Source organism: Dicentrarchus labrax, unplaced genomic scaffold, assembly GCF_905237075.1.
Source record: "Dicentrarchus labrax unplaced genomic scaffold, dlabrax2021, whole genome shotgun sequence".
NCBI classification, from domain to species: domain Eukaryota; kingdom Metazoa; phylum Chordata; class Actinopteri; family Moronidae; genus Dicentrarchus; species Dicentrarchus labrax.
The window spans coordinates 7,492,554-7,508,778 of NW_026136715.1; the positions used below are offsets into that span (position 1 = coordinate 7,492,554).

At 39.7% G+C, this 16,225-nt stretch overlaps 1 protein-coding gene across 1 annotated transcript; it reads right to left on the reverse strand.

The window, feature by feature from the left end:
• Positions 1 to 1,085: 1,085 nt before the first annotated feature.
• sypb (synaptophysin b) lies at positions 1,086 to 15,734 on the reverse strand. The gene is made up of 7 exons (XM_051425444.1): positions 15,622 to 15,734; positions 14,170 to 14,235; positions 7,826 to 7,950; positions 6,494 to 6,692; positions 6,214 to 6,405; positions 5,178 to 5,490; positions 1,086 to 3,200 (listed from the first exon to the last, which is right to left on the reverse strand). Exons 1-6 carry the CDS (start codon positions 15,637 to 15,639, stop codon positions 5,209 to 5,211), a joined length of 882 nt encoding a protein of 293 aa, XP_051281404.1. The 5' UTR covers positions 15,640 to 15,734; the 3' UTR covers positions 1,086 to 3,200; positions 5,178 to 5,208.
• Positions 15,735 to 16,225: the final 491 nt, after the last annotated feature.

Consider the following 16,225-nt stretch of genomic DNA (forward strand, 5'->3'; position numbering starts at 1 on the left):
ATTAAAAACAATTATCTTATAAGCTCAAAATCAGTTTTGCACCACTAATTGAGCATAGTGTTAGTTCAGGCAGGCCACGAAATCAGTATCAATCTATATCATATGGTCACAGCTTGTCATAAACATACATCAGCTGATGGATCTAAGGTTCCTCTCAGGTTCTTATTGGAAACCATACACAGTCAGCTGACAGCTCACCTGATTCCCTCAAGCATCCAATTGGCAAATATCATTCATGGCGCCTTATTTAAGCTGCTTTATCTCTGCTGCTTCCTCTACAAGCCTTTTTGCAACCCACCTCCACCCCAGCTCCTCCTTTTTATGTTGTTTCTAATTAATCAATGTCATTTTCTGTTCTCTGTTCTGTACCCTGGGGGGGTCTCTGCTGCCGCTCTTCTTGTCTTAAACGTTTCTATGTATGCACATGGAAGGGCAGGGAGGTGTGCTCTCCCTGCCTTAAGGTTTTCCACGTAGGCACGTGGAAGGACAAGGAGGTCCCAGAACAGAGCCATACCGCCAAATGTAATATTCTGCTTTGGAATAAGATATTTTGACAAAAGTGGTCCTGACTGAACTGCTTCTACAGTGCATTTTGCAGTGGTAATGCACTCTGTTTATCGCTTAAATCTTCTTCCTTGCCTTATTTATATGGACAAGTCTATTAAAATTGAGAAATAATAATTCTCATATAACAAGGGGAAGTGAACAGAGGAAACCACTTCAGTCGGTACCTTCCTCTGACCACTAGGGAGTGCAATGTAGAGTCCTCACCAAAACCACAGATTGGGTGCAACCCTCGGGTCAAATTATAACCTGAATACTGGTCCACAGCCTGCCTGAAATGGTGTTTAAATGATATATAGGCCAACCATAGAAATATCGAAACATCTGCATTTTAGAAACCGCAGGCTACTGTCACTAAATAGACTAATCTTGTTTATGTCACCTTTATCTGAGCTTCTTTGCTAGGTTTTAGACACTGTTTACTGTAGAATAGTGGGGGATTTTGAATCATACTTTTAACAAACCCAACTCAACCAAGTAAAGACAAGCAACTCCTATGAACAGAAGTACACATCTTAACCTTCAACAGAATAATTTCAAGTTTATTTCATTTTGTTTCACATGGATCCCATATAATAAGAATACAGCAGAATTCTGGAGAGTCTTGGATATTTTTTTTCTCTGACTTATCATTATCATAAATACTAATATGAATACATCATACACAATAAACACAGCACTATCCAAAGGCGTAGAGAGTACCACAAGACATCATTCACCACTAACAACAGAGTATATTTCATTTCAGCATATTTATAAGAGCTACAGTGAAAGAGAGAAAGAAACAGAGGTGGGGGGCCACTAGAGGAAGAGAGAAAGCCAGGTGCTTCTACACCGCCTGAATCAAATAACCCTGATTTAAAAGAAATGAGTCCAAGGCTGTGCAATGGATCGATATACTGGAGATGGACAACAATTCATTCGGATGAGGACTGTGGAAGCAAAAACTACCAATCAAGACACATTTCTTACCATTTGGCAAACATGATCTTGTATATCCAAACAGAGGATTGGCAGTAGGACAGGTGTATTTATATCTGGAAAGAAGTAATTATTGCAGCACATACTTGTGCTTCGAGTAGAATATAGCAGAGCTGCTGTATGTGCTGTGCAGTAACCACTATGAGGGATCAAACACACCATGGTATTACTGTGTAGTTTAACTTTCCTGCAGCTTTGAGCCTCAGTCCCTCATATATGTTTAGAGATGCTTTAGGATATAAGGATGCATGCAGTAAATTTGCTTGCCTTCAGAGAAAGAAGAGACAAAGAAGGATTGAGGATGCAGGAGAAGTATATATGGAGACGTACTGTTCAGACGGCCGCATAATAATATGTGTTTACTATGGCATAACTATGGTCTTTAAAGTGTAATATACTTGATTCTCATTTACCTACAGTTCATGTTAATGTGAGTATGGATGCCACTGATTACAGTGTGATAGAAACACCAGTTAAAAAACTATATGACTCTGTCTTACAACTTTCTGGACCACATAAAAGGCGATCAAAACAGGACGAGGTTCATTGACAACATTTGTTTGATGCCATTACATAAATCCAAACGAATAAACAAACACACGTTGCTAAAACTGTTGTTCACTGCCCTGATTCACAATTTTCATACTGACAGCACACTACAGCAGTTTTGGAAACAGCACGGCAAATATGAGATGCTACCATGCTCACTAATTTTCTTAACCCTATGCAACTTTTGATTTTATATGTCAGGATGTAAAATATTCTGTTTTACAAGAGTTCATCCTTGCTTTACAGTGATATTTGATGGAAAAATATATATAAAAACATAAATAAAGTTGAAACAACCAACGTAAAAACCCACTGTTATCATCTATTCAGTTATTACCAAACACCACCCTTTCTCTTCTCTTTTTATATAGATAATTCTCTTCTTTAATTATTTTCCATATTTTTTTAGGAGCCTTCACCCTGTTTCTTAAATCAGTAATGCTGATCAAATGAAAAAAACATAATGAGAAAATAAAAAAAGAAGTTAATAGATTCTGAGGTAAAAACATTATTGTGCTATGAATAATTTAAGGGAATTGAAGGGCAAAGGCTAAACTAGGTGAGCTCCTAAACAGAACCAAAGTAAATGCAATTGAATAACTCTGTGCTCAACATTTGTTGTATAACAACTTCTATGGAGTGCACAATTATCCAACTGTGTACATATAATCATATATATCAGCATGTTGATATTTACACAGCACAGACAAATACATTCTCCCAAGTTAAATATTACTACAATTTTTTTTTTAATAAATGTAAGTCTTTTCCATTACAAGATTTCTCTTAAATGTTCGTCAACGAATGTTTTGGTATTTGTATTCAAGTTTTTCTCGTATAACCAAACAGACAATCCTCTGTTGTCTTCTACAGTTAAATACATCACGAGAATAAACATCATGTTACAGCAAAGACCCATTTCCCTCTTTTTTTCCCCCCCACATCCTGCTCCCCAGTGGTGCTTCCCTTCCCAGGCCCCACCAGTTTCTGCCCTCCATGCCTCTCTCCCTCCGCCTGTCAACTCACAGATACACAAACAGACAAACAGAGGAGTGTGGAAATGCAGGTGGTGGTCAAGAGCCACTCTCCAAAATCACAAGGTCACCCTGGGTAGAGGAAAAAGGTAGAGAAGCGAGAGGGAAGGAAAATGTTAAACAAACAGCAGACGCATGATTACATGTTGAATATGTAAACAAAGCTAAGGCTCAACAAATATGGGATAATAAAAGCTATTATTGACACTGAAGATGCAGATGTCACCTACACTGTGATGGTATTCAGAAAAAGGAAGGTACAGAAAACTTGGTATGTATGTAATATGGTTGTGTTATCAGACACTGCAGCATGAGACCAAATTCTAAACTTGTTGTCCCCATTAGTCATTTTGACACAAGACATAGGAAAAAGAGGTCCAGGTTAAAAAATACCAAAGGTACCCATTAGAAAGTGCTAAACTCTGCATGGTGCATGGATATACGTCACATCCCCTCTTTTCCACTTGATATAAAGACGAGTGAGGTCATAAAAGAAGACAAGATTCAGTCAAACTGCAGGAATTCATAGAGGGAAGTGTAGTGTAGTGTAGTCTGTGCAGTATCATAGACTGCTTTTATACACCATCGATCTACCCCACGCAATGTCATGTTCCTTTCACCTTTGCTACTCAACATAAACATATGTCTGTGTCAATGAACCATTATTGTCATCTTGCTGGAGAGGACATTGAATTGGTTGTCAGGAACATATAAATATAGGTTGTTTTTAAGGGATAGGTACACATTTTTTCAAGTCTAAGAATACTTGAATAGCTATATATATATAAGTTAATGACTGTGATTTTTCATCCTGGGTACACTGACCGTTATAAGATCTCACCCTAACATGATTCCAGACAGTATATAAGGGAAGGGGCACAAAATACTCAAAAATACATTTTTCAATAACTGATAACTGTTTTTTTGGCCATTTGAAGACTGGAAAAATGTTGTGAACAGACAAATTTTCACCTTTTAACTTAATATGGCAAAATTGTAAGCAAAACGTTTCTTATTTATGCATCCAGCCATTACATTATCATTATCATTCAGTTGAGTTTCTGTTCACCTGATGAACGTAATATTCATTCACTTTTAGGTTTTGATCCCAACCAACTCCTGATGGAAATAACTGTCTTTTTAACTGCTAAATGCTTCATTGTGTTCACAAGCATAGCAGGTAGTGTACAGTGGGTTTTTAGAGCTTTATGTTGAAAACAACACTATGAATGAAAAGTCAAAACAGTTATGGATCAAACAGCTAAACAATGAACTCAAACTCACTATAAAGCTCCTTAAAGCTGATGGGGGCTGCAGATTCAGGTTATGGTTCTTTGTAGGTTCCTCACGAATGTTGTTATCACGTTATCATTTGATACATTGTTATAGAAATATTGATTCTAGCCGCTTTAAGTTCAAATGACTCATATAATGCTTCAGAAGTAACAAGTTAGACAAGTCAAGTGCGTATCTTCCAACTTTACAGTATTTTTAGTACAGGGGGTTTTGTCTCAAAAAGACTTTGGAAGATCTTAACTTTATTTGGATAACTCAGACTACTTTAGACTCACAGGATTTGTGTTCTTCTATAAATACACGAAAGTGTGCAGCTGAGATTGTGGGGATTGTTGCTGTTTTCTTTGCCACTGTCAATCAAAAACACCGCTTTTCAGTAGTTACAGTGCATCTTAATGTATTTCAGGAGAACGAAGAGGATTGGCAGAAGATAGCGATATCCGATTTTGTGAAAATGTATGTTTGTGTCGTCTGCATAGAGGTAGAACTCCACCCATATTTTCTGATCACGTGCCCGAGAAATAACAAGCAAAAGGCAGCTTCTTTACTAAAATATTACATTAATGTTAGGTTGATGCCCAGTGGGTATCACTGTAAGCATCATAAATATTGCCATTACACAATGAACCCTTAGATTGTGTTTACAATTAAAGATTCACTCAGATTATTACCCCAGAGACATACAATAATGTGATCTATTTAACCTATTTTAAGCAGTACACATACATACATATTACATAGGTTGACACTCACCATCTTTTAGCTGTTGTTTGGCTGGACAGGCTCACATCTGATTAGAGTAGGAGGTGGGCTGCTGCTCATAGCCCTGGCTGTAACCTCCGTCCTCATTGTAGCCTCCCTGCTGGCCGTACTCTGGCTGATACCCTCCCTGGGAGCCAGCGTAGGGGTCCTGCTGACCGTAGCCTGCCTGGCCCAAGGAATCGGGGGCGGGCTGCTTTTCCTGTGATGGGACGTATGTTCCAGAGAAGGCAGCCATCAAGCCAGTCTCCTTGAACACAAACCACAGGTTTCCTATCCACAGGATCAGGTTGATGAAGCCAAAAGCCTGTGGAGGAGAGAGGTGTTTAGAGATAAGCGTTTGTTTTAGTAATGTACTTTTTCTGTTCTCATATGAACTCTTCATATAGTTTCATTAATATAAAGCATTATGGTTATCACTATTACGGTTTGTTAAAGCCAGCAGATGTGGCGTACTGCGAGTTAAGCTGCGCTCACTGGCTGTGCAGATGACTTTTCCTTACCAGGAAAGAATGGCGACTCACCTGGTCACACACAATCTCGTATTACAGCTAACAACAGTACACTAAAATATGTTTGTGAATACGTTTTAAGTGAGAAATAGGCAACGCAGTGACAGAATCTTGATTTGTATTTGATCAGCACTGCCTATTTGACAGTTTGATCTGAGTTTGGTGCACTGCGCTAGACGGACTCACTAAGAATTACATGTCAATTTTAAGTTAGCAACACCTTAAAGCATACTCTGATTTATCGCCTGTTTTACCCTAAATTGGACCATTATTTACTAAATTAACATAATGTTGCATGGAAGAATACTTGAAACTAACGATTGAGACAATAAACTCATTAGGACATTATTTATTGAGCTAATAAAGCAGGTGAGAAGTTGGGTCATTTCTCCATAAGACTGTATGGTATTGTGTGTTATTGCAGCCAATGGAGCTGCCCTCTGCTGGCCATTGCATAGAATGCAAGTTTAAGTCACTTCCGCGTTGGCTTCACCTTAAAGACTTGATCTGGAACCTACCACAGAGGTGTTCAGGCCGGAAACCTTGGGGTCGTGGATCTCACGGCAGCGATTCTCTGGTTCTTCACAGGCCGCAATGAGAGTGATGACCCTCTCTGGATCCGTGGCTGTTTTCACATCTGACAGGCCTTTAGCCCAAGCACATGAGGACACCAGCCACATGAAGGCAAATACCGCCGACACAACAAGGTCCTGGTGATCAACAAGACAGCACTTTTACTACCAACAGCAAAAACTAGATATTAATTGTAGCACCAGTTTTAGGACTTGTAGGACTCACAATCTTAGCCCCCTTGTTGTTTTCACGGTACTTCTCCAGTATGAAACAGTACACAGCGAGAGCTGCCATAGAGTAGAGGAAGGAAAAGACAGCGATGGTGACAAAGAACTCAGCTGAGGAGGAGTAGTCCCCGACCAGGAATAGACGTTCGGGTTTCCCTTCCTTACAGGTGGGTGCATCAAAGTAAACCTGATGGAGCCTAAGAACAGAAGAGAGAAAGAGAGAGAGTAATTAAAGAGTGAAAGAAGAGCTAAGAAAAACAAAAAGGTAAATGGTGACACAGTTCTCAAATGTGAAACACCTGGTGATATCACTGATCAGGGGCAGTGTTTCTCATATATGTTTTCATTTATTATTTAAGGTTGTGTAGAAATGATCAATGCAATCAATAACAAAATACTGCTGAGGACAGTACTTTAAAGGAGTAGTTCGACATTTTTGGAAAATTTGCATTCACTTTCTTGCCAACAGTTAGCTGAGAGAATAAAACCTACTTTGGTGTCTGTCAATTAAATGTGACCTTAGTAAGACCTTAGCTTAGCTTAGCATTAAGACTGGAAACAGGGGGAAACAGTTAACCCTACTTCTAGCACCTACCAGCACCTTTAAAGCTCCCTAATTAACACCTTATATTTATTTAATTTGTATAAATACCAAAGTTTAGCATTTGTGGTTTGTACAGGGGTTTGTGCTAGACTACAGGAAGTTCCAGTTAAGTCTTCAATCTAGAACTTGGTTTTATTCTTTAGTAAGCTTTTGTTTTTGTTGTTGTTGGTTTTTAATTTTGAACAAAGCAATTTCCACCTATTTCTAACCTTTAAACGAAGCAAAGGTAATCACCTACCTGTATAGCATACAGAAAAGAACACGATTGATCTTCTCATCTAACTCTTGGCAAGAAAGCGAATGTGTGAATCAGTGAATTTCCCTAAATGTTGAACTGTTCCTTTAACCAAAGGCATTTTTCATGGAAATATCCTATTATAATCCCTCTGATAGGCTAATGAGCTTGTTAACTAAAATAATGATTGTGTAGATTAGGAATATAGGCCTATATTTGCTAATTCCACGTCTATATTTTATATATAATAAAAAATAGATATTTATATGATATAATTTATAAGAAATGCCACTTTATGTTCCAAAATTGTAGAGGGATGGAATGAATCAAATCATAAAAACCTGATTTCAAAATTGGATCTTACTTGTGCTATAATGCACTAACAGACTTTACCATCTATAACATTAACTGTTTGATGAGGGATTTATTTTGATTTGCGTGCCACAGTTTATAAGAGCCCCATAGTAACTTGTGAATGACAGAATACATACCTGAATGGATATTCAAATTCTACTTCAATGCCTAGGTCACTCTCCGACCGGTTTTTACACTCCACACTCATCTTGAACATGCCAGAGTAACTGCCACATGTTGAGAAAGCGAAGATTGCAAAAATCTGCGAGAGAAAGAGGAGAGAAAAGACATGTTGAAAATCTGACCACTCATCCAGTGACTTTTGACATCTCACACAGACTAAACATTGAACACACAGTAAGTACTTATTTCAAATCAAACACACTTTCCTCCTACCACTGCAATCAGGAGTGGTATAGTTCAGATTATGTAACCGTGTAAAAAAAAAAAAAAAAGTGACAACTCAAAGCAGCAGACTGTGCTTTCACCAGCTGCAATCTCAAGCAGGACTGATGCTCCACCGATCGTGGCGAGTTGCTGAAAAATGCACACAGAGTGCGAATCAATGCAGCGTTATCACCAGGTTACACAGCGAGGGCTGCACCTGTTGCCATGGTTACCCTTACAAGTGCGGCTTTTCTGTGGACGTTTCTATAGTATTTTGCGGTACAACAGTGATTGTGCATTAGTTCGGGGTCTGTTCCTTTAGGTGCACACACAGCTCAGTGCAGCTCACATTTACAGTCACGTAACGTAGACGGCACAAACAGACATGCGTGGAGATAATCTCACGCTCTCACACACAGCAGATTAGACAAATCAGACTATTTTTACCACACCCTCCCTATGCTGTGGGCCAGATCCGATTGGATGGAAAATCCAACTATTAATCTGACTGAGGTGCTCTACCATCTGTCGACAAATACTGAGCTATTGCAAAGCCAGTCACAACACACACACACACACACACACACACCACACACACACACACACACACACACACGCACGTCACTTCCCTCTTAACTTTAGTCTTGTAGTAGTGTCTACTCGCTGCAGGCATTAACAACACACTAAACTATTTACAGTAATCTTTTAGCTAATGTGAGTCGGTGGCTCGTTTGTTGGATTTACACACACCTGCTGCCTAAAGCGAGCCTCATTGTGATTGCTTTACTTATCCTTCTCCGTTCCTGCAGGGTTTTTTTCTTTTTTTTTCTTTTCGAGTGTCCTCTCCCAACATTTCAAACACCTCCCCTTCCCGTTGTTGGTAAAAGTCTTTAACAGGTTTTAATAACCAATGAAAATGACTGTAGATGTGATGAAAGTGGCAGCATTAATGTGTGAGAAGACTGCTGATTGACAACACAGTTTATTTTCAAGCAAAGAACAAATTTGCCATCTGCAGTAGAGCTTCTGAGTTTAAAACACCAAACATTTCTACATTATTACCATCTTACTTGGACCTATGGACGCAAATCTCTGGAAGAATATGGTTAATTTGAAATCTATCTAATAATCTAAAATTAGAAAAGGCCTGCAAAATGTGAGTTGTGTTTAAAGTAGTACTTTCCCTTTAAGCCTAAAGCAGAATAATAAAAGGGTGTAATGCTGCAGCAGATGTACCTACAGCATGTGCAGCATGTCACAACTGCAGTGTCGGCACAATCCTTCACAAAGTGTGGATTGTGGTTTATTTTATCCTAAAACATATACGTCTTCTATCTCATTGTGTTTAGTTTAACAGTATTATTGCACTACTGCAGCTGTTTTCATGTTTAACTGTTCCCTCTGAGATAGCTAGTGGTTGAGATTTCATTAGAAGGATCAATACAGAGACAAATAAAATGTACCCCAGCTGAAAACTGGACTTTGCTTTCTTCTTTTCCTGCAGAGACATTCGGGAGAAAATGGAAACACAAACAAGCGCTGGATTCTCTAGTTAACAGATAATCTCAGCAACAAGCCACACTGCTGCTTCAATTGAATCATCCTGAAGCGATACAGTGTTACTAGCCAAAGGATTTGGATCACACTCACATGAGAAACCAATCGGGGGAGCGCACATATTTACATGTAGATAAAGATTAGTATCTGATCACACATACATTCTTGAAAAGTTGCATTTTCTACAAATAACGTAACACAAAATACTGGACCTGATAAAATATGTTAAAAATGTAGACATTATCATACAAGTCATCTTATGTCTGTGTATGTAACTGTAATTCAAATAAAGTAATCCATCCAACATTTACTGAGATATTTCAGTCTGGATCAAAGTGGTAGACCATTGCCACTATTGGAGCCACGCTGCTGCATGGCTAAAACCCAGTAGTAAGGAAGATTAATCTAAATAGGAGGCGCCATACCACAATTAAGAGTTGTACTTTTATGGTGATAGATGAGTGGAAGAAAGAGTGATGGAGGAGGAATAACGGGCAGCCAGATTGAGAGAAAGAAATGGTGGCACCCTGAGTGTTTGGTGCCATGGTAACACTATTGGCAGTATCACACAGTGAGGAGGCAGACGCTGGTTTCTACCCCTCCTGGTATGCTGGATGGTTGTCAGCGCTTCTGTGCTGAGAAGATACACAATCTTACACACTCAGACACAAACAATCCATCTGCTACTTCTTTCCTCACACTGTCTGTCTCTATCTGTAAAAACTGATCTACACATTAATAAAACTACAAGCTGTAGACCCTGAGTGATTCTGGATTTTTGAAGCAGATACAGACATTAATATCTGAAAGGTAGAAAAATCCATGAACAATGTATTGGGCGATATTCTTTTTTCTCTGATTTTTAATGAATTACACAAAAAATCTTAACTAGTTTTGCAATTTTTACTATCTCCCACAATTTCATTGTAAAAAAAAATGTTTTTAGAAAAGCTGTAGTGAAATCAGGAATTTGGGGCCGTCACAATGCCCCCAAAAAAGCCAGCAAAATCCTGGAGGGACCGAAAAGTGCAGAAATAAACACCAACTGTGTAAGCCTTCACCAGAGGCCCTGGAGTAATAACCACAGAGTCACCAGTGTCTGAACAGCAAAAGCCCCAGAGCTACAACAAAGTCAACAGCTTTTATTACACATTAGGGACTACACCAAAGTGAATAAGGCTCTCGCTTCATGTTCTTACTAACGGTCTTTTTTAATGTTTGCTGGGTATGAGTCAGAACTGAACTTAAATTTGAATGCAAATGAAATTCCACACAGAGGTCTCATCCTGTATCGGTAGAGGCAGGAGGCTGTTTGCGTTCTCTATGCTTGAGCTCCACATCAGCTTTATTTGGGAACTCAATGTCTTACAACATCCATCAAATCTAGGCTTTGTCAGCACTATTCCCCAGAGACAGAGAGAGAGAGTGAGTGTGAGCGAGAGAGAGAGAGAGAGAGAGAGAGAGAGAGAGAGAGAGAGAGAGAGAGAGAGGGAGGGTGGGGTTGGTATGGGAGGCAGGCTAAAGCTACATGAGTCACACATACAGAGCGCTGTTCAAATCTCACGTAGCAAAAATGGTGCTCAGAAGCTTTCGTGAGTAATTTTTCACCATTTAATAAAAACATTAGAAAACACACACCCTCAACCAATATCCAATCCATTTAATCTCTCTCTATCAAATTCAAATGTATTAATATGCTGAGAAATGCTGCTTTGTATTTTCTATAAAAGCAAATCAGCACAACAAAAAGCCTAAAAAAGGTTTGATTCTGCTAAACAGAAATATCTTATTCATTGCTGCCTGTTTCCACTGAAAGAAGGGGTGGTTCCTCTCTGCCCTCCTAAAAAACACTGTGTTGCTGGTTGTGCATGCCCATATTAATCCAGAAAAAGCAGCAGCTCCAGCAGCCCCTCCTCTAGTCTGACGCTAAGGCACGCAGCCCCTTTGACAGATGATTCATGGGCCCTGGCCTCCTGAGCACGGCTCCTGATTGGTGGTTGTGCTTGCTGTGACCCAGGGAGGCAGTGATGAGGTGCTGGCACACTCACACAGCTCCAGGGAAGGACTACAGAGTCATGCAGCATGCTCATTCCTCTGGCTGTTCTCTGACATATCTGCAGAGCCTATTACAGTGTGGGACTCTGTCAGAGCTGCTTTGGCACGCATGCTTTCATCTGGGTTGTGTTAAAGTGTGTTCTTATACTGAGGATCAGGGGTGTAGCTGAGGATTATGAGATGTATGTGCAGGAGGGGCACCAGTCCTCAATTTCCTTCTCTACCCTCCCAAAATGTAAATAGAATACTGCATGAATATATGTCACAGTCAGTTACCAGGAATGTAGAGCTACGGTTGTTTAAAATGCCTATTTATTTAATCTATTTATTGTTTCTATATAAAAGGTTAGAATATTGTGAAAAATACTTTTCTACAGCCCAAGGTGACCTCTTCAGATTATAAAGAAATATATAAGGAATATACTCAGTTTACTATCATATAGGAGAGTGATTCCCAACCTTTTTCCTTAAGGGACCCCTTTTCTATCAGATAGTAAATTGACAACCACTGAGTGAGTGATATTTATGGATATTTCATATCATATTCAAAACTGTACAATGAACCCAAACAGTGAACTCAATAACTGCAACAAGTTTGTGTAAAATTAGTAATTTGGATGAATTTTGAGCAGATTATTTCCTGTTTAGGGAAGTTTTTATACAATTTCTCTGTCTGTATTATCTATTTTTTTTAATCATGTTTAACAATCATACAGAAATAGATGGATATATATGGGACTACTGTGTATATACTATGAATATTTTTTACATTTTCTAGCCTGTCTTAAAATCAAGAAGGCCTCATAACCCTCTGTGAAGCTTTGGTGACCCCTAGTGGGAGAAGCCAGAACATTTTTAGGCATTTTTGCTTGACAAATGCCTAAAAATGATTAATTGATTATCAATTATTAGTTGCAGCTCTAGAAGTGCTCACTATACTGAAAATGCTAGGTGGCTGCCATAACCAGAACCACAAACCAGAATCACTTCATCACATCACATCAGGGTTTAATATAACATAAGACACTTAGCTGCAGGGCCTGCACGAGTAATTAGTACCACTATTCCCACCACTGTGGTGCCCCAGCTGTAGAGAGGCACCACTGTTAACCCTGCAGCCTCTTCAGTGTGGACATGCTGCTGCTGATAGAGGACAAACAGTACCCATTATGTCTAATCTTCTGAAACCTTCTATAATAGCTCTTGGATAGATCAACATGAATGCAAGTAGGGCTGCAACCAACAATCATTTTCATTATCCATCCATCTGACGATTATTTTCTTATTTAATTGATTTGAATGTCAGAAAATAGTGAAAAATACCCGTCACAATTTAGTAAAGCAGAAGGTGACGTCTTTATATTGGTTGTTTTCCCCAACGAACGCCCAAAATAATCAAATTATGATAGAAAATGACAAAGATAAGCAGTGAATCTTCACAATGGAGAAGCTGGACCCAGGGAATGTTTGGAATTTCTTTGCTTGGAAAATATGTAGATATGCACCGATATCACACCAAATACAAATACATTTGTGTACTTACCAATACCGAGTACTGATATGAGTACTTAACAATAATATTATATCTTTGACAGTGATTTTGAAAACATGTTCCTCATTTTCTGTAATAAAAATAATATTGCAAAGGTTGTAAAAGTTGCTTAAAATATCTCCAAATTGCTGACGTTGCTTCTCCTCCTGCTCAACTTTTTTAATAAAATGGTTGCTGTGGTTTTTTAATTGATCAATCACATAATTGTTTCAACCCTAAACGGAACTGGATGACTTTCATTAGTGAAAATCTAAATATTTTACAATCCTAGAGTAAAATTTAATAATTCAGTAAACATATTCATGCTGCTCTCTTCATAGAAAAACAACACTTGAACAGTTTTCTGGCTCCATCATCTGGTGGAGGAGACCAAGCACATGAAACAGAGATCATGAACTGCACTAGTATGCAGAGGTTGTGTCCTCTGAGAAGGATTTGACAAATTGTCGTTATATTCCTCAGTAGACTGACAGAGTGTTACTACAGCAGTGACGTAACACTTCCTGCTGGGGCAGTATCGTCATCACCACCAGGATACGAGAGCCTCCTCAATATTAACCTCAATTAATATTTGAATACATTTAAGAGCTTCATGTTAGACGTAAGTATGTTACTGTAATATTTCTGCAGAAAAAGAAGAACATCCTGTGAGAGAGGGGTTGAACTGTAAACCTTGTTTTTTTTTTTTCCAAGACTGTGGAGTCACATCCATTATTAAGCCCCATGCAGCTTTGTGACCTCTGTGTGACAGAAGGTCACAAATCTGTCAGTAAGAGACATGGCAACATTATTTATTGCAAACAATACAAGCTCCAAGTGGTTTATCCACAATAATGAATATGTATATATAATTTTTTTTTTTTTGTGAAAATGGACAACATTCATGAATGTGTTGCAATCACCAATAACAATGTAAAATCGAGGACTTACCCACTGTAGAATCTTTATAAATCCCAGAGGTTGTTTGATTACCGTGAACTGCCCTTGGGCCACCAACTGCCAAAACACAAAATCAGATATTAGATGAGGTTTAATTTCCTTATTTTATTTACATTTCCACACTGACTCCTGCTCTTTCTGTGGGAAAACAGCCTCTCTCAGCAGACCAAGTGACCTGGATGATCACATGATGATGCTGATTGAAAACATGAACCTAATTACCTCAGAGCCCACAGGCCTGCATGGTCTACTGCTGGCACCTGCAGGTGTTTGTTATATGGCAAATATCTGCCAGTGAATGAAAGTGACTCAATTTACAGCTGGCATCTTTGTGCGCCTACGAGAAAGATGTACAACTACAGTAGTCATTTTGATATTGACTTCAAACGCTGTGCTATGTGTGTGTGTGTGTGTGTGGGAGAGAGCTCCTGCCAGCATTACAATTAGACAAAGCTGATTAACTGGCTGCATTCTCTGCTGCACACTTCCCAGCCGTCCCCCCCCTCCATTTGAGGGAAAATCTCGCCAAATATTTACAATTGACGGCGCAAAAGGAGGATGCATTTGTGCGCAGGTGAATGCGACACTACAAAGAAGGCGGTGTGTCCCTGTGTGCATCAATAAATGGCCGCACTGGAATAAGCAGCAGTGATGGGGTTTTTTTTTTCCTCTCTCTCTCTCAGGCTGTTGGGGGGACTCATTGTTTCTCCAGACGCCGTGCATGCTCCAAACATCCATATTAAACAGATGACGCATGAACTGATAAAAAAAACCAGACAAAAAAATCATTATCAGAGCAGTCTCATAGCCTGATGTCCGCTCATTTCGCAGGAAAAAAAAGGGGCCTTCGCTGGCTTTGTCACAAACCACACAGCTATGAGAGGGATGAGCTGTCCGCGGCCATAGAGATGCAGGAGCCCGTCCTCCTCCTCCTCTGTGTCGGGCCTACTGCGGCTAACGGAAAACACCGAGGGGGCCTTGGAAATAAATCAGATTTCTGTACAGCAGGCTAATTGAGAGGTGATACGGTCTAAATCAATTAGCTGAAATCCCTGGAGATAATATGCTACATCCTCTCTTTCATTTTGCTAAATGTCATTACTGCAGCAATCTCTGGACATCCTACTCATTTTTTTTTTTTTTTTGTCAGCGGGCCGCTCCATCACACCGACTGCAGCATCAGTAGTGGAAAATTGTCCAATTAAACCGCGCTCCGTCGTGCCTTTACACCGCTGCGATTTCTATATTAATGCATAAATTATGATTTCGACTCCAATACATCGAAGGCAATGCATTATAACCTTAAAGGATCGGCGGATCTGTGCGGGGAAAAATTATCTTTATTTGAGCGCACGACTAAATAAAATGAGGTAAATTAAATGAACTTCAGCAACCGAATAAAACATTAATGAAATAGATGATTTTCCCCCCCTGAAGCCTTACCTGGTTTACAACATCCATCTTGGCCGCTTACTCGCTGATAAGAGGATCAGAGGGGCGGAGGGAGGGAGGCGTCTCATCCGGAACAGCCCAGAGGGAGGAAGCCGCCCATGGAGGAAGAGCCGTTGCACTGGCGTCACGAGCCGGGGCGAGGACGTGCGAAGCGTCTTGACGTCAGAAAAATCGCCGGACGTGGAGTGGGGGGAGTGGGAGTCTGACCAATCACAGCGCGGCTTTATTCTAAGGGAGCCCGAGAGCTGCCCGCGGGTTGAAAACGCAGAGAGGAGCGCATGGAGACTGTTCACGCTTTAGTAGACAGGAGGAGTGAAGTGTGTGTGTGTATGTGTGTGTATGTGTGTGTGTGTGTGTGTGTGTGTGTGTGTGTGTGTGGAAAAAGGTCGGTGAGGGTGTGTGAACTGCTGCTGGTCATTAACAGGAAAACAGCTGTGTATTTTTAGATTAATATATCTTTTTTTTTGTTAGTAGTTGTAGGCAAACCTTCTCCTCCTCCACAGAACACGTTTGGGGAGAAGTTCAGGTTGAGTTTTAGGGTTATTTTCTACTACATCCATGCAGATGCTGAAAAGGATGAGTGACAACAGACACA